This window comes from Schistocerca piceifrons, chromosome 2, assembly GCF_021461385.2.
Source record: "Schistocerca piceifrons isolate TAMUIC-IGC-003096 chromosome 2, iqSchPice1.1, whole genome shotgun sequence".
Lineage (NCBI taxonomy): Eukaryota > Metazoa > Arthropoda > Insecta > Orthoptera > Acrididae > Schistocerca > Schistocerca piceifrons.
Window position 1 is genome coordinate 76,536,309 of NC_060139.1, and position 18,643 is coordinate 76,554,951.

The 18,643-nt window shown below is 45.5% G+C and overlaps 1 protein-coding gene across 2 annotated transcripts in view; it reads left to right on the forward strand.

The window, feature by feature from the left end:
* Positions 1-18,643, forward strand: part of LOC124776662 (serpin B4-like) — a 76,085-nt gene that overhangs the window by 28,159 nt on the left and 29,283 nt on the right. For both annotated transcript variants that reach the window (XM_047251763.1, XM_047251762.1), the window contains exon 4: positions 3,382-3,589. In XM_047251763.1, the coding sequence (XP_047107719.1) occupies positions 3,382-3,589 (208 nt within the window). The remainder of the gene's footprint in view (positions 1-3,381; positions 3,590-18,643) is intronic.

Genomic DNA, 18,643 nt, shown 5'->3' on the forward strand with positions numbered 1-18,643 from the left:
AGGCTGCTCTTACTTAACCAACTTAAACCAGGACTTCAGATCAAATTGGTGAACGAACCTCTTTATAAATTAACAAGCACTAGCCATAACAGAAAATCACACGTGCTATAGTATTAAGGAGCGCTTTAGGCTACTCAATTATCACCAAGTGAGAACCATTCTTGGTGCAGGACTTTACTACAGAATTGTAAGTACCGCCACAGAGAGAAGTGGACGACGACGACAACAAACACGTCCGCTGTTCCTTCAGTACTACACGAGGTAAACTAAATAACTACAGAGGCGCACATAGGAAACAACGTGAACAAGCATAAACCATATCCATACAACAAGCCACAAGGCCCTCGACTTTTAAAGGGACTTAAAATGCACAACACCAATTATGAAACAACATATCAATCAATGGACATATCATCACTAAATTAACAACGGGAACACGACGGCGCCACCATTAAACCTGCCGCCGCTCGTAGAGGCAGGAACAACAAGAATATAACCAGACAAATATAATACTGTGTCGGACACAGCTCTCATAGTCAACATGTCCACACATCACGCCACTAAGTTGACAGCTAACCAACAGTGGTACCTCCAGTCTCAGTTTAGTGACTGGTATTGCGCACAGCGCACACACGAGATACTTTCCAGTCAATGTCTCGGGAACGTGCAAACTATTTCTTCGTCAGTACATATTACTCGTGTCGTATCTCCAAGACACTGACCAACCAGACTTCAAACAGTATCTACACCGTCTTAACACAAGCCAATGCAACACAACAGACAACCAAATTATACGTCCAATATCTTTCATATGGTTGAACTAGAGAAACAAGCGACACGTGTGTTCCACATTACCGATCACACGTCATAGTGGAACCACTCGCAGTGGAGCTGTACCCGATTCCCGAATGCATGATACCAACAACGAGGAAGCCATATGCTATTGATGATGATTTGGTTTGTGGGGCGCTCAACTGCGCAGTCATCGGTGCCCTCACAAAGTCCCAATTTTTACACAGTCCAATCTAGCCACTGTCGCGAATGATGATGATGAGGATAAAATGTTGAGGACAACACAAAGACCCAGTTCCCGGGCAGAGAAGATCCCCGACCGGCCGCAAATCGAACCCGGGACTCCGTGATCCAGAAGCAGCAACGCAGGCCACTAGACCACGAGCTGTGGACATATATGCTATTGACAGTTACTACGAACCAGCTCTGATAAGACTGTGGGTGCCGACCGCTGGAAGAATTCTAACTGTTGGACTATCACCGCACACCCGACACATGTGTACCTAACCGACGCTCGCAAGTCACAGCGGAACCACACCGTGTGGAGCTATACTCGCTACCCGAACGCACGACACTAAATGGACCAGGAATACGTAACTCTTTCACTCTCCCTACAAAAGCACACCGACAATTGCGTGTGAGATGCCAGCCACCGGCAACAACTCTAATCTGGTCCCCTCCCCTTCCCTCCAAGGCTGCATGACGAGTAGACTTCACATCACTTTTTGCGTTCGTGACGTCACTTGTGGTCTTTCTACTATCGACTTTTGTCAACGCGTGTGAACTGTGCGCATTTCGACTATTCATGTACTTAGTAGAGTGTATGGCGCCGTATGCTTTTTCAAAGCAATGGCGCAATGAAAATGTATCACAAACGCGTCACCCGTAGCAGTCAACGTCAGTTAATAACACAGCAACAATACAAGGCTTTAAGAGCTATTATGACAAGTAAGATCTGAGGTAACATTCGCATGATTAAGCCTTTGCGTAATGGATAACGTAGTGGTTTATGGAGTGAAACGATGTGAGTTCGCAAACCACCACATGCTATGCGTTAAGCACAGTCTCGGACACCACACTTGCTAGGTGGTAGCCTTTACATCGGCCGCAGTCCGGTAGTATACGTCGGACCCGCGTGTCGCCACTATCAGTGATTGCAGACCGAGCGCCGCCACACGGCAGGTCTAGAGAGACTTCCTAGCACTCGCCCCAGTGGTACAGCCGACTTTGCTAGCGATGGTTCACTGACAAATTACGCTCTCAATTGCCGAGACGATAGTTAGCATAGCCTTCAGCTACGTCATTTGCTACGACCTAGCAAGGCGCCATTATCATTTGCTATTTATCTTTTGATGCATGTACTGTCAGACCGATGTTCACCAATAATGGATTAAAGTTAAGTATTCCAGAAGCTACGTACTATTTTTGCTACTATAAAGACGTTGTCCTGTTCCAGACCTCACGCCATCCTGCGTGAGCTTAAACGCGTGCCTTTCGGCTTCCTCTCATTGTGGGTTGGCGCTCTGGCCAATCCACAACATCAATGATTTAAAATTTCCGTCTGATTAGAGAACGAAGGATCAAATAATTATCTGGCTTTTTATTTTCGAATATGTAGTGATTTCCAGTTGTGTAATTGGTCAACAACCTAACAGAAAAACTCATATTCTACCTTGTCACAAATACTTCGTACGTTGCGCAACCACAAACTCATTCCTGGAAAGAGTTCTGCGAAATGCTCTTCTCACTAGCACACCCGTAAACATCAACTCGGCGCTATAGCGACTGACAGATCGATAGCGTCGTTTTTGTTCACCTTCACCACACCGCCCCTAGGTCACGATTACGTCAGTTCCTGCAAGAAATACTCGATCCTCCCAGACCGCATCACCCCTCACGGAAAGTGGCGAGATTTTTCAATGGTGCTCCAGGCGGGACCGCACGGCACAAGCTTTCTACGGCCCTGTTCAATGTATGAAACATTTAATACAAGACTATAACACAACTCAGTAAGGAACCTCTGTTTAACCTAACTCTCCATTTGAGTGATATTCGTCTCTACATAAACATGTACTCCTTGTTGTGAAGTGTTGGGCTCAAGAGCATTCCTTAGTACAAAATCATGCAATGTTACTTTCCACATGTAGTGACAAATTTTTCTGGCACTGTGCTAAGTTGCCTTTCATTTTCATACATGATCTGTTGTCATAGCTGTGTACTTCCGCTAGAGGCTAGTTCTTTCAAGAAGTAAATAAATACAAATTAAAATTACCCCAGAAAATGAACACAAGGAATTTGGAACATCTAGTGCATTGTATAAAGCACAAACCATTGTGATCGTAGGTATTTTCTCGCACACTCCCCGTTTCTTCATACGATTATTTTAGCCAAGGTGAGTCATTATATTAGAACTCGGAATTAGTCGTAGAATTCGACAGCAGCTACACACTGAAAGTTTGATGTAACAGCCCTGTATTTCAGATCTGCTGTGTTTATTGCATAATAGCGCCATGTGTGCTGTTGTTCTGTATATGGTGACAATGAAATTCTTTATGTTATTGTCATAATATCGACTGAATATTGTTTCAGGACAGTAACGACGTGCTGCTTGACATAGCCAACAGGATATTTCTGAAAGAGGGTTATGGCATCAAAGAAGGGTTTAATCAGTCAGCAATTAGGTTCAAGGCTGGAGTAGAAGAAGTTGATTTCCTACAAGAACCACAAGCAAGAAAAATAATAAATGACTGGGTCGAGTCGAAGACGAATAGTAAGATAAAAGACATAATTCCACCAGGTGAGCAAGAATCATTGACATTATATTTAAGTCAGAATTCTTAATCAGTAACTGATCAGATAAATATTTCGGCTAAACTAATTACGCATGCATAGGCTGGATATTGGTCACCAACTGACCTCGAATATCTTTTCCTTACGATGGTGTGTGTAACATTGTACGTAGACCAAATATATGACTTTACCGAGCTGCATGATATTGTCGAAGGCTGTCATTTCGAGACACGGAAAGCTACTTTTATATTTGATAGCCCATTTCGTGTGTGCCGGAAACAGACTGACAAATGTCTCGCTGTAGATCGTTCTGCATATTATGAGCAAGATTTGTTGCCGCTTAGGCGTTGGCCAAATAGAGACACGACCTCTGGACCTCTGAGCAGGACATCTACAGCTCTAACAGTCACGAATGTAATCAAAGCTTCATGTTCCCTTTACTTCTTTCTTACAATCAACATTAGCGTATGTAGCGTGTTGGAGTGGATGTTCCTTGAACAAGGGGACTCCAATGGCTGTTCTTATTATACATAGAAGCTACTTACGACCTGCAATTCCTGTTCGTAAATTGGAAAGTAGCAGAGCTATTCTTTACCTTTTTGTGTGCATTACTGTTTTATCATTTGCTTAAGCAGTCTTTCGTGGATGGTGGGATCTTTCTAGAACGTTTTTGTTACGCTATAATATTCTAAATTTAATGTTCAGGACTCAGTGGGACCAAACCCTGAACCCCGCCTCAAGGAATAAAAACAATCACACACAACACTTCATGTTATCTTATACGACATTCAAAGTAAAATTTCGAAGCACAATACGATTTTTAGAAAGTGATGAGTCAAAGTTCTGTCAACGAAGTACGGTAGGATGCTTGCCATTGCAGGATCTGTCGCACTTCCTTGACCCCGAGCACCACCTGTTTGACTGCCCTTAAAAAGGCTCAAGAGTGCGACAGTGAGGGGCGTTCCATACTGAACGGCACAGAACGTACTTCTAGAAGAATGGAACCCGGTCGGTAGCTATGGGAAAGATATTCGCTATATCTTTACAAGCAAGGTCCGAGAGTTGTTTCCAGTTAATAGCATCTTCCCTCTAGTGGCACTCTTGTTTCTTCTTCTTCGCTTTTCAGTGATCATGGGTATCGTAACTACCGCGATAGAGTACACTACTGGCCATTAAAATTGCTACACCACGAAGATGACGTGCTACAGGTGCGAAAGATGCTGTGCAGGAATAAGATGCTGTGAAATGCAAATGATTAGCTTCTCAGAGCATTAACATAAGGTTGGCGCCGGTGGCGACACCTACAACGTGCTGACATGAGGAAAGTTTCCAACCGATTTCTCATACACAAACAGCTGTTGACCGGCGTTGCCTGGTGAAACGATGTTGTGATGCCTCGTGTAAGGAGGATAAATGCGTACCATCATGTTTCCGACTTTGATAAAGGTCGGATTGTAGCCTATCGCGATTGCGGTTTATCGTGTCGCGACATTGCTGCTCACGTTGGTCGAGATCCAATGACTGTGAGCAGAATATGGAATTGGTGGGTTCAGGAGGGTAATACGGAACGCCGTGCTGGATTCCAACGGACTCATATCACTAGCAGTCGAGATGACAGGCATCTTATCTGCATGGCTGTAACGGATCGTGCAGCCACGTCTCGATCCCTGAGTCAACAGATGGGGACGTTTGCAAGACACCAACTATCTACACGAACAGTTCGACGACGTTTGCAGCGGCATGGACTATCAGCTCGGAGACCGTGGCTGCGGTTACCCTTGACGCTGCATCACAGACAGGAGCGCCTGCGATGGTGTACTCAACGACGAACCTGGATCCACGAATGGCAAAATGTCATTTTTTGGGATGAATCCAGGTTCTGTTTACAGCATCATGATGGTCACATCTGTGTTTGGCGACATCGCGGTGAACGCACATTGGAAGCGTGTATTCGTCATCGCCATACTTTCATATCACCCGGCGTGATGGTATGGGGTGCCGTTGGTTACTTGTCTCGGTCACCTCTTGTTCGCATTGACGGCACTTCGACCAGTGGACGTTACAGTTCAGTTGTGTTACGACCCGTGTGTCTCTACCTTTCATTCGATCCCTGCGAAATCCTACATTTCTGCAGGATAATGCACGACCGCATGTTGCAGGTCCTGTACGGGCCTTTCTAGCCAGCACAATCTCCAGATCTCTCACAAATTGAAAACGTCTGGTCAATGGTGGCCGAGCAACTGGCTCGCCACAATACGCGAGTCACTACTCTTGGGCCGGCCGAAGTGGCCGTGCGGTTAAAGGCGCTGCAGTCTGGAACCGCAAGACCGCTACGGTCGCAGGTTCGAATCCTGCCTCGGGCATGGATGTTTGTGATGTCCTTAGGTTAGTTAGGTTTAACTAGTTCTAAGTTCTAGGGGACTAATGACCTCAGCAGTTGAGTCCCATAGTGCTCAGAGCCACTACTCTTGATGAACTGTGGCATCGTCTTGAAGCTGCATGGGCAGCCGTACCTGTACACGCCATCCAAGCTCTGTTCGACTCAATGCCCAGGCGTATCAAGCCCATTATTACGGCCAGAGGCGGCTGTTCTGGGCACTTATTTCTCAGGATCTATGCACCCAAATTGCGTGGAAATGTAATCAGATGTCAGTTCTAGTATAATATATTTGTCCAATGAATACCCGTTTATCATCTGCATTTCTTCTTGGTGTAGCAATTGTAATGGCCAGTAGTGTATGTCTCCGAGAACACGAACTTCTTGAACCTCTCTCTCTCTCTCTCTCTCTCTCTCTCTCTCTCTCTCTCCGCGTCCTCCTCTCCCCCCTCCCTCTATCTCCATCCCACCCCTTTCTCTTTTCCATTATTGGGCCGTTATGTTTAGTTCATACAACTATATGGCACAGGTACGTCTCTCCTTTAGTCATTGCTGTCCCGTCATTACATTGTCCTTTGACTTCTGGTTGCATGTGCCCGCCGAAGTCGTACGTCGTGGATGGACTTACTTAGGACGCGGAAGTTCCTGCTCGTTTCCTTCTTGACATTGATGTCGAATGAGTGTGTTGGCGCCAGATTCTAAGCGGCTGCCCGCCTATTAAGACGGACAGCAGTAGTACTGGATGGTATCAGAGCTTGAGTATTTGGTACTACCAGACAGCTGTGTGGATTGGCCGATGGGACTGTCTGAGTGTTTTCCCGTACAATCACCGTGTCCTTGGGTAACGTCTTTAAGAGGCGATGATGATCACGAATGAGGAGGCAGCAACGTCTATGTTATTTAACTCAGGCAAAGGGTTTCATAAAGTCGACAGTCGTCAGTATCGGGTACCTGTGTGCAGCATTCCATGCAGATCGCTGTCCAGTTTAACTCCAAAATCACGATTTCTCTGTTCTTGGGGGAAGGCTACCTTTGATGAGGGCGGGCGACTGCGCTTCAGGCACCCTCCACCCTCCCTTTCAACGGCACTTGATTGTTCAGTCGTCATGTTAGTCTAAAGCTTGTCTCGTTATGCGCTCCAATAGGTGAACGTCACAGCTCTTGAATATCAACGTTGCACAGTGCTAGTTGAATACATGATGCCAATGATAGACCCATCATATAAAAGATTTACAGTATAGAATGAACCCCTTGGAACTGATTAAATTTCTAGATGCAAGGTAAAAATAAAAGATCGTGGCGCCTTACAGGTACTCGAAACACTCAGAAGAATGCAGCACTTGTCAGAAGCTTTGGTAGCTTCATGCACAATCGAGCGTCTACCGGCGCTGGTGCTCAGAAACAGTTAACCTTCCGATTATTAGCACAGCTTTGGTATGATGCGAATTCATGACATTCTGCATTAAGGGGTAGATATAAAACCCTACGGAACACAACCCTTTTGGCGTCAGTGAGACGATGTGTCTTCAATTGCGATAGCATAACGCAAGTGGTCTTGCTTGTAGCTATGCATGAATCTGTAGCGTTGCTGAAACGAGTGTTTGAAAAAGAAAGATTCACCGGATTTCATAAGAGAATATATTGACGCTTTTGTTTTTGTACGAAGCATCCGATTTTACTAATGCACGAACATTTTTGGAGTATCTTTTATGGTCACGTATAGGATCAAATTTTCATTTGTCTTTGACTAAAGTCAATATGCCTTCCACTGGACGCACGGCGAACATCCAGACGAGTCAGACTCGTCCCTTACTTAGCGAACATGCCTGGGGCTACTGCATTCACTGATGCTGGTGTGGAACGAGAGATAAGGCGACCTCAGAGGCCAATGGTGCAAAGCTAGATCCGATAAACTTCTCACTTTTGGGGTTCAGTAATGTATAATTTTTTAAAGGGTATCATATTTGCCGTTGACTATAGAAGTTATTTATTTCACAATTGAAATTTTCGGCCTTTGGGCCATTTTTAAGAGATATTGCAAATGATGTTGTTTGAGCACAAGACATGCTTTAAAGTTCTCCGACTTATTTACATTCCATCGTCAAAAATAGGCTATTCACTTTATATGTAGTCTGCTGTTGCTGTATTTCTACAGTGAAAAGGACTATTTTTGGCGATGACATGTGTACATGTCAGACGATTTTAAAGTCTGACATGTGCTGAAGTAAAATCTTCTGTGGAGCCACTTGCAAATGACCCTAATGCCGAAACTGCAATAGGGAAATAAGTAATTTATAATGTCAGCGACAAATATAACCTCCTTCAAAAATATACTAGATCAATTCGCCCCTTTCTGGCTAAACAGGCAGCTCATTGAAACTTCCTGGCAGATTAAAACTGTGTGCCCGACCGAGACTCGAACTCGGGACCTTTACCTTTCGCGGGCAAGTGCTCTACCAACTAAGCTACCGAAGCACGACTCACGCCCGGTACTCACAGCTTTACTTCTGCCAGTACCTCGTCTCCTACCTTCCAAACTTTACAGAAGCTCTCCTGCGAACCTTGCAGAACTAGCACTCCTGAAAGAAAGGATATAGCCAAGACATGGCTTAGCCACAGCGCACACTCCGCTGCAGAGTGAAAATCTCATTCTGGAAACATCCCCCAGGCTGTGGCTAAGCCATGTCTCCGCTATATCCTTTCTTTCAGGAGTGCTAGTTCTGCAAGGTTCGCAGGAGAGCTTCTGTAAAGTTTGGAAGGTAGGAGACGAGGTACTGGCAGAAGTAAAGCTGTGAGTACCGGGCGTGAGTCGTGCTTCGGTAGCTCAGTTGGTAGAGCACTTGCCCGCGAAAGGCAAAGGTCCCGAGTTCGAGTCTCGGTCGGGCACACAGTTTTAATCTGCCAGGAAGTTTCATATCAGCGCACACTCCGCTGCAGAGTGAAAATCTCATTCTGGAAACATCCCCCAGGCTGTGGCTAAGCCATGTCTCCGCTATATCCTTTCTTTCAGGAGTGCTAGTTCTGCAAGGTTCGCAGGAGAGCTTCTGTAAAGTTTGGAAGGTAGGAGACGAGGTACTGGCAGAAGTAAAGCTGTGAGTACCGGGCGTGAGTCGTGCTTCGGTAGCTCAGTTGGTAGAGCACTTGCCCGCGAAAGGCAAAGGTCCCGAGTTCGAGTCTCGGTCGGGCACACAGTTTTAATCTGCCAGGAAGTTTCATATCAGCGCACACTCCGCTGCAGAGTGAAAATCTCATTCTGGAAACATCCCCCAGGCTGTGGCTAAGCCATGTCTCCGCTATATCCTTTCTTTCAGGAGTGCTAGTTCTGCAAGGTTCGCAGGAGAGCTTCTGTAAAGTTTGGAAGGTAGGAGACGAGGTACTGGCAGAAGTAAAGCTGTGAGTACCGGGCGTGAGTCGTGCTTCGGTAGCTCAGTTGGTAGAGCACTTGCCCGCGAAAGGCAAAGGTCCCGAGTTCGAGTCTCGGTCGGGCACACAGTTTTAATCTGCCAAGAAGTTTCATATCAGTGCACACTCCGCTGCAGAGTGAAAATCTCATTCTGGAGGCAGCTCATTGTTATTAAATGTTCGTACAGACAGAAGGTAGTGCAGTGTTACAAAGCCATGCTGAAAGTTGAAGGCCTGGGGGATTGTGCTCTGCCCTGTCGAAAAATGAAGCCCAGTGTGTTGATGCTCTGCCCTGTTGCAAACTGAAGCCCAGTGCGTTGATGCTCTGTCCTGTTGATGAATGAAGCCCAGTACTTGGTGCTCTGTCCCATTGAAAATTGAAGCCCAGCGCGGTGGTGCTGTGCCCTGTTACAAAATGAAGCCCAGTGTGTTGATGCTCTGCCCTGTTGATAAATGAAGCCCAGTGCTTGGTGCTCTGCCCCATTGAAAATTGAAGCCCAGTGCGTTGGTGCTCTGCCCTGTTGCAAAATGAAGCCAAAATGAAACAAAATGAAGGCCTTGAAATTGCCAGTTCTCGTCTGGTGGTATAGTGGTGGTAAGCGCATTTTTGGAAACACGAATGTCATGGTTCCGATTCCCGTCCGGAAAATGGAATATTTGAGTCTAGCTTTAATCTAAACTTCATCTTATCATACGGGATTGAAACGTGGGTGATATTACGCTGGAAAAAAAAATTGTTCCAATTTTGGCCACCAGGTGCAAATCTGGCGCTGTACAGCATCTCGTTGATGTCTTTGGTGCTCGTACTGAACAAACTATGTAACTGGCGGTTATAATGTCATCAGCATCATGTCTTCCTCCCCTTGTTTGACCAATTCTGCCCACATCCCGTTTCTGACCCATTACTTATGGAAACATTTCTTTGTCTTTCATGCATTCACGGCGCCTGACTTTCACCTGGTGGTCACAATCGGATTTAACTTTTTTTCGGCGTAAATCGGTTCCACATTAACGCACCAGAAACCAGAATATCTACCAAATTTCGCTGCCGTACAGTAATTACAGCCCACAGTGGACCCCTGTAAGTAGCTGCACTTTAAAAATGTGGGGCTGTATTCATAGTCTACGTAACACTGCTCATCTGCGCAGTTGTGGAGAAGTTGCGCAGTTCAGTTTCCCGACTCTGACTTTGTCTCCCGCTTCTCTTACACTTCCCTGGTGTATTCAAGCGCGAAAGACGGGTTGAAACGTAATACTAAAGATTCTCGTATAACTGAAATAGGCATGATGGTGAAAATTACTCACTTCGGAATTAACTGCAACTACGACCAGCAAAAGTTATGGGCAATACCTTTACACCAGGAATCATTAATATATATTCGGTATTTCTAATTAACATGATTCTGATATAGCGATAACTCTTTGCCACCCATGTACAGCGCGGTATCACATCCTCGTCTCCCATTCTGGAGGAACGTATTTTAAATCTTCTTCCAACTTTCGTGATGTAGATTTGCAGCCTCCCCACTACATTTGTTTTTGTATGAAATTTAGCCCAACTCTATCTCCCACTCTACAAAAGTCTGTGTATTACCAAAACCGTGTATTCCCAAAGTGTTATCCAGCTTACACTCCTACGCTAAGCTTTGACTAAACAGAACCCAATTTGAACTGATCTGATCTGAATGCAGCCTGTCTTTGTATTAAATGCGCAACTGAAGTAAAACAATTATCTGGCCCAAATCAAAATTTCAAATTACCTCGCGTATTGATAACATTGTTACAGATTTTTCGAAAGCACAACAGCAAACAGAAAGCACGCAGCGGCTAAACTAGATTTCTGTTTCTAAATACATATTCAAACCGTTGCATGTGGTAATGCATACTGACAAACACTGGGGTGGGGAGAGAAGCTATTCCTATAAAATGATATGCTAAAACAACGATTTTAGAATGAAGTATATATTCAGAAAGACGGAGTAAAAGTTCACGTGATTTCACACATAACATTGGTCTGAACGATGCTATGCTTAACGAAGTGAATAATGATTTAAAAGGGTACAATGTTAATAGACAATTTCTATAAAAACCAGACAGCCTAGCTGCAGTCGTACTTCAAACTTCTCTTCTTCAAAAATAATAACATTACTCAAAAGATATGTTCCTTTCACCTCTCAATGTACACATCATACTCATCCTTGCTGTCCTTTACCATACGCTTTATCTAACATAGTCATAAAATCTTTGTTGTCGTCTACAAGACTTTAAACTTAAATCTCCCCTCACTACTTTCTCTGTTCTTCTTGCACGCAGCAGGGATCCAACGTGACTGTTGTTATCAGAAATCAGCAATAATTTTGACATGCTGCATACATTATAGTTTCCTGCGTCGAATGCAGTTCAGGTCCCGGCAAGTGGACACATGTTACTTATCAAGAAATCCCACAATCACTCATTGGGAATGGGATCGGCTGAGTCAGGAGATCATTGAAGATGAAGTAAGTCCAGGATGCGTTATTTGAATCACCTCTATGCACTGTACACAACGTCCCCGATTAATTTACGCCAAGGTCTGGTACGATGACATCGCGGTTTTGGGTAAAAAACTGAGAACCTAGTCTGTAAGGAGATCGAGATAGTGTTTACTATCGAAAACAGTCTTGATCACAAATTATTTATTCCAGTGACCGGTTTAGACCACAACTGTGGTCATCTTCAGACCAATGAGCAAGAACCTCCTTCCGGTGGTGATTCACCACCAGAAGGAAAGCCGGCCGCAGTGGACGAGCGGTTCTATGTTCGAATCCTGCCTCGGGCATGGATGTGTGTGATGGCCTTAGGTTTAAGTAGTTCTAAGTTCTAGGGCACTGATGACCTCAGAGCCATTTGAACCATTTTGAACTAGAAGGAGGTTCCTGCTCATTGCTCTGAAGATGACCACTGTTGTGGTCGAAACAAGGCACCGGAATAAATAATTTGTGATCAAGACTGTTTTTGAAAGTAAATATTAGTAATAACACTGATCACTGGTTGCTCCCACAATCTGTTCAAAAGAGATAATTGTTGTCTCTGGGAATGAGTCGTCAAAGTTTCTATAGCGTAAAAAAACCACATAACAGAACGAACTGGAATGTGTGACCTGAGGTGTGAACAAAGGCGAGTGTGCCCCATTCTGAGGAGGGTCCATATTGGAAGAGGCGCGCCATCGGAGACGCTGGAGAACATGGGGGATTTTCTCGCAATGAGCTAAGCATCTTCCTCTCAGTCTACGTCTACCGTAAACGGAATGACACTTACGATTCAAAGACTCTCCCAGCTGCATCACAGTTCCTCGGGGTTTCACGTACTGAAGACAGTGAGTCCTTTGCTACGGTAAATCCGTTTATTATTCAGAAAGGTATTGCAGCAATTGCTGGCCCTGTGAAATCCTGCTCTCGCTTTACGAAATGGCACTTTGCTTTTGGAGACTACTTGTGATTCTCAAGCACAGGTGCTTGCCGCTTCGCTCCTCCACGGCTATCCTGTTCATCTTGAGACCCATTGAATGCTGAATTATTCCCTTGGTTTTATTTACACTAAGCTGCTCGATGATCTGACCGAGGTAGAAATCGAAACGTACATCTCTCATCAGAGTGTCATCACAGTCCATCGGGTAATGAAAAAACTAGATGCATCCTTAGTGCCCATACGCACTCTATTTCTCACTTTTGATGGAGTGGTTCTACCGTCAAAGATCAAAGCAGGATGTGAAGTCATCACAGTGCGACCGTACATTCCATACCTGATGCGCTGCTACCAGTGTCATCACTACAGCCCCACTCGAGAGTGCTGTCGACTCCTGGCCAAATGTGTAATCTTTGTTAGGGATGCCCACGAGGGCGATTGCCCGCCTCCTTCTCCCCACTGCATTGTCCCGTGTATGTCTATGAAAGGGCTGCCCAGGAGATCCAGATGAAGGAGAAAGTGCCTTACCCAGTCGATCGCAAGTTGTTGGCTAGTCGGAAACCCTGCATTCTACCATCTGGCAACTACAGTACTGTTCTTGCTACATCTCGCTCCACGAAGGACATGGCCATACAGACATGTGACCTCAAATTTAGCACTGCGGTTGTGAAATCGCCCAGCGTCATAGTAGCGTCCCTTTCTCCTCCTCCAGCTGTGCAACAAGCCACCATACTTTCACCTCACAGGTCGAAGTCACCTGCTACACAGCTAGCAGGCTGGAAAGGAAGGAAGGAATACTCCCGTGAAGGCTTTCTACGTCCCTCCAGCCAACAAACATCTGAGTCTTCCTCTGCCAATCGGAAAGTCTCCAAGAAGTCAAACAAAGGGAAATGGTGTTCTCCTTCGCCGACTCGGAGATCCTCTTCGATGGTGCCACCATGTGATACCCTCGCCCGGCCGACCTCCGTGTCGCCGGTGCTCACCACCAATGACTTTTTTGCCCTGGACTCCGTAGACCGACAGAAGGAGAATGCCAACGGCTCTGTAGGCCTCATGGAGCAGGATCCTCCTGCTCCTGTGCTCTGTAGCAGCGCGTCTTCGAAGCCTGGCACTAGACAGCCGCAGAGGCTACACCCCTTCATTTATTCCTCGTCTTGACTCTCCTCCAATGGAACTTTTGCGGCCTTCGATCCAACAGAGAGGACTTACTGCTGCTCTTATAATCGCAGCATCTGCTTGTACTCTTCCTCCAGGAAACAAAATTGCGTCCTCCCAACCGCTTTGAGCTCTCGCATTTCTTCATGGTCTTACTCGAACTTCATCCAGAGAATGGCATTCTCATGGGGGAGTCATGCTGCTCATCTGGGATGACGTTCATAGTCAACCCATCTCCTGACTACCCAGCACCAACTTATTTCAGTCCGCATTTTCCTTCCTCATTTCACATTTTTCCTTGCTACCGTTTACATACCTCTCTCATTTGGTGCTACCAGTGCAGACTTTCTCTTGCTTGTTTTGTAACTCCTTCTGCTGCTCAGCGACTTTAATGCACATCGTTCCCTTTTGAGGCTCGCTCAGAACCTGTCTGAGAAGTGCCGTCTTGGCTGACGTTTTCAATCACCTTAAACACATCTGTCTTAACTCGAAAGCACCCACGTTCCTTTCAGACTCCAATCACACCTATTCCCGCTTTTGACCTCTCCTTCTGCACTGCCCAGCTTGCTCATCATCTCGAGTGGTATGTTCTCTCTGACACATTGTCGAATGACCATTTCCCATTTGCTATCCAACTGATGACTCCTGCCCCACCTACGTGCACACCAAAATGGCAGCTTTCTAATGCTGATTGGTGGCTTTTCTCCTCCATGGCGACCTTCGACAAACAACATTTCCCTAGTTTCTTCTTCTTAACTGCACTGCTGTCTCCCGGTCTCTTGTTTTACTGAGGGCTGCCGCAATGCCGTTCACGAACGGAGATGTGTTCTCCGGTTTTTTAACCGTCATCCTACGTTCGCAAACTGCATTCACTGTAAACGGTTGCATGCGCAGTGTCCTCGCATTCTTCGGGACAGGAAAAAAAAATAACTAGCTGCATTTCATTTACTAGTTCTTTTAATAGTTCCACTCCCTCTTCCTTTGTGTGTGGCCATACTCCGACGGCTCTCTAGGGGCCAAGTCCATTCTCCAGTTTCCAGCCTGTCAGTAGCAGCTGATGTCATACTGGATCCTGTTGCTATCTCCATCACCTCGGTGCCACCATTTTGCGGAGATTTCGAGCTCCTCCCACTATCAACCTGCCTTTCTCCATCGGAAACGAGCGGAGGAGACTTGTGCGATACTGTTCTTTTCTCAGAATAGTGAGTGCTACAATGCCGCCTTTACTAAGAGGGAGCTAGATCACACTCTCACTTCACTCCCATCCTCCGCTCCAGGTCCAGACGATGTTCACATTCAGATGTTGCAACACCTTTCTCTTGCGAGCAAGCACTTTTTCCTTCGTACATACAACCGCATGTGGGTTCTGCCTTTTCCAGGAAAATAGTGTGCCTCAGGGTTTAGCCCTAAAAGTCGTCCTCATTGCTATCGCCATTAACTCTATAATGGCCTGTCTCCCACAGGGCATCTCACAGCTCCCTTTTCGTTGATGACTTTGCCATCTATTGTAGCTCTCCATGGACCTGTCTCACTGAGCGGCACCTTCAGCGATGTCTCGATCGTATTTAACCATCTAGTATCGACAATGGTTTTCGCTTTTCCTCTGACAAAACCGTTTGTATGAATTTCTGGTGGCGCAGTTGGTTTTTTCTACCGTCTTTACATCTTGGGCCTTGCGATGCCACTATCCGAATTTACTGTATTATTATTAGACCGTGCGGCATCAGACTTCTGGAAAGTGGCTCTCACGTGTAATAGGTTTGAATAAACACCCTATGGTGATCCAACCACTACACGGAATTTTTGGAATAGATAATGATAACGGCGCGTAACCAACTTATTTTTACGTCTATATTTAATTATTAGTAGCACTGATAATCTCTTTGAAGTGACTGAACAGGGATCACTTAATTCTGTGTGTCTGATATTGCCTAGCAGGAGGAAATTATGCATTTTAAACAGTACCACAGCCTGAAATCGTTTCACAATATATAAACACACATGATAAACACTTGAACTTGTTTTACGTTAATGTAAACTACACAAATTGTAATTACTGAATTTAATGTTATTAAGCTTGCATTGTGCTGAAGGCACAATGTGTACTGTGGTGGCAGCAATTTCCTTGAACGCTTAATTAAAGAACAATATAGATCTGCTTGTCAATGTAGTTACTGAAAACACTAATTGAGAATTACGTTGCTCGGACGGAACCGAGTAATTTTTTACTATGGCAATGTACTGAAGAGCCACCATATCGAGCTGGATAGTAATTAAGGTGGCACAGTACCTGGCATCTTCCATCCGTTGCATGAAGCGGCGTCTGCTCGCAATTTTGGCGTTAATTCCGACCATTTTCTCTTGCAATATAGCTACGCCGATACGCACGCACCATTACTTTTCACTGATGTTGCAGCACATAGAAATGACTGGATATGGGGTAATAATGAGCTATTTCCTTTATATAATTGATTACACTTGGGGAATGCAATTTAAACCACAAAATTATTATTGCCTCCAAACTTTACACACTCTAAAGAACTTGGTTTGACTATCACACAAACTGATTCACAGAATATAACTGTACTGGTAATGGCGTCGGTATAACAACTACTGTTCATAATAATACTCTTGTAAGATTACTTCTAGTTCGTTGCTACCAAAGTGGGTTCACCAATAGACCTAATCACTTATTGAGATCACAATACGCCGTTGGATGCGGCTACTGGTCCCTTCACATCACGCTGTTGGCACAAGCAACTCGCCGCAATTAACACAGCATTGCACCGTGCAGTGCCATGTACTCCAGAGCGGGAAACCGTACTATTTTGCCGCTCGCAGTCCATCTCCGTCGAAATACTGCGTCTTACAAGCCTTAGTGTCCATTTAGCTTGTAGCCATAGGATAAAAGAAGTGCGTATCTGTTTTCAGCTCACTTCTAAATGGTCCGTTAGCAACGTTACCGTAGCACACACCAGCAGTCACTTTTATGCCACTTAACAATTGTTCTGCCTCAGAGCTACGCTAATTTACTTCTACCACCAATATTACGCGCCAACCTATACACTGTTCTCATTCTCGGGGATTCCCCCCACACCTAAACGTTATTTTACATTACGCCAAGTTCTTTATTTACAATTAAACATACCATAGCATTACAATGTTCAATTACAGTCATTTTCATATATTAAAGTAATATTACATTTATATTTTTACTACACATAACAATATTATGTAGTTTAATTCTTTTGTTATTTTGCTGTCAGAGCGCAGCACAAGCCAGACACTGTCTCCTGCATAGCGTTCTTTAATTTAGCTTCCACCAGGCGGAAGCACATCCGCTTTGCCTTCGATTCTGGCCAACAGATGGCACAAGCGTCCACTTTCTCTACCGTTGCGCCTTGACTATGCTTGGCCTTCACTAAATGGCGCGTTGTCACATTACAGCCTGTTGCTCTTCCGTTCGTTGAAACTTTGAAATTCCTGGAACTCATGCTCGATAGGGAACTTTCTTGGTCCCCCCATGTGACTTACCTAGCGACCCGCTATATTCATTCCCACAGTCCTATGTGTCATCGTTGGTACTTCCTGCAGAGCAGATCGAACCACCCTCCTCCGTTTGTACTGGTTCCTTGTCTGTTCGAAACTATGCTATGGGTGTTTCGTTTATGCATATGCACACCGTCCCTCTTACGCCATCTCAATACTATCCATCACTGTGGCACTCGTATGGCCACTGGTGCCTTTTACACTATCCCCGTTGGGGGTCTCTATGCAGAAGCTGCCGAACTACTACTGTCCTATCGCCGTGACTTTCTCCTCAGCCGATATGCATGCCGTTTGTCTCCCATGCCTGGCCACTCATCCTATACCTCCTTCATCGATGACTACATTGATCGTCAATGTGTGGCACATCCCTCTTATCTGTTACCTCTTGGAGTGTGCTTTCGGCTCTTGGTCCGGCAGCTTAACCTCACTCTACATGCCACTTTCCCGATGGGTGCGAACACCACCTTGGCTTCGTGCGGCAGCCTGTGTTTATCTAAGCCTTCATTCGCTCCATAAGGACACTACTCCAGCCTCTCTCTAGCGCCTTAAGTTTCACGAACTTCGCACCGAACTTCGCGATAGAACCTTTGTGTACACTGATGGCTCTCGGACTGACCGTGGCGTCGGTTGTACTTTCGTGATTGGCACCGACATTTTTCGGTATCGGCATCTGGACACTTCTCAGTATTTACAACAGAGTTCTTCGCCCTGTATCAAGCCACGAAGTACATCCAGCGTCACAGGCTTTTTATGTGCGTTACCTGCTCCGACTCTCTCACTGGGATCAAAGTGTCTGTGTCCCGTACATCGTTTATTCCTTAGTGCAAGGAGCCCAGGAAAGCTGTCTCTTGCTCTCTCTCGATGGAGCTACTATGATGTTTATTTGGGTTCCTGGCGACGTCGGTCTAACAGGAAACGAGGCCTCGGGGGCTGCTGCCAATGCTGCAGTCCTCGTACCTCAGCCCACTGGTTCTTACATTTCCTCCGATGATCTCTATATTGCCGTCTGTCAGCAGGTGGTGCCACTTTGGCATCACAACTTGTCCTCCTTCATGAGAACAAGTTTCCGCGTTATTAAATCACTCCCAGCGGCTTGGACTACATCATCTTCACCGTCGCGTCGTGAGCAGATCA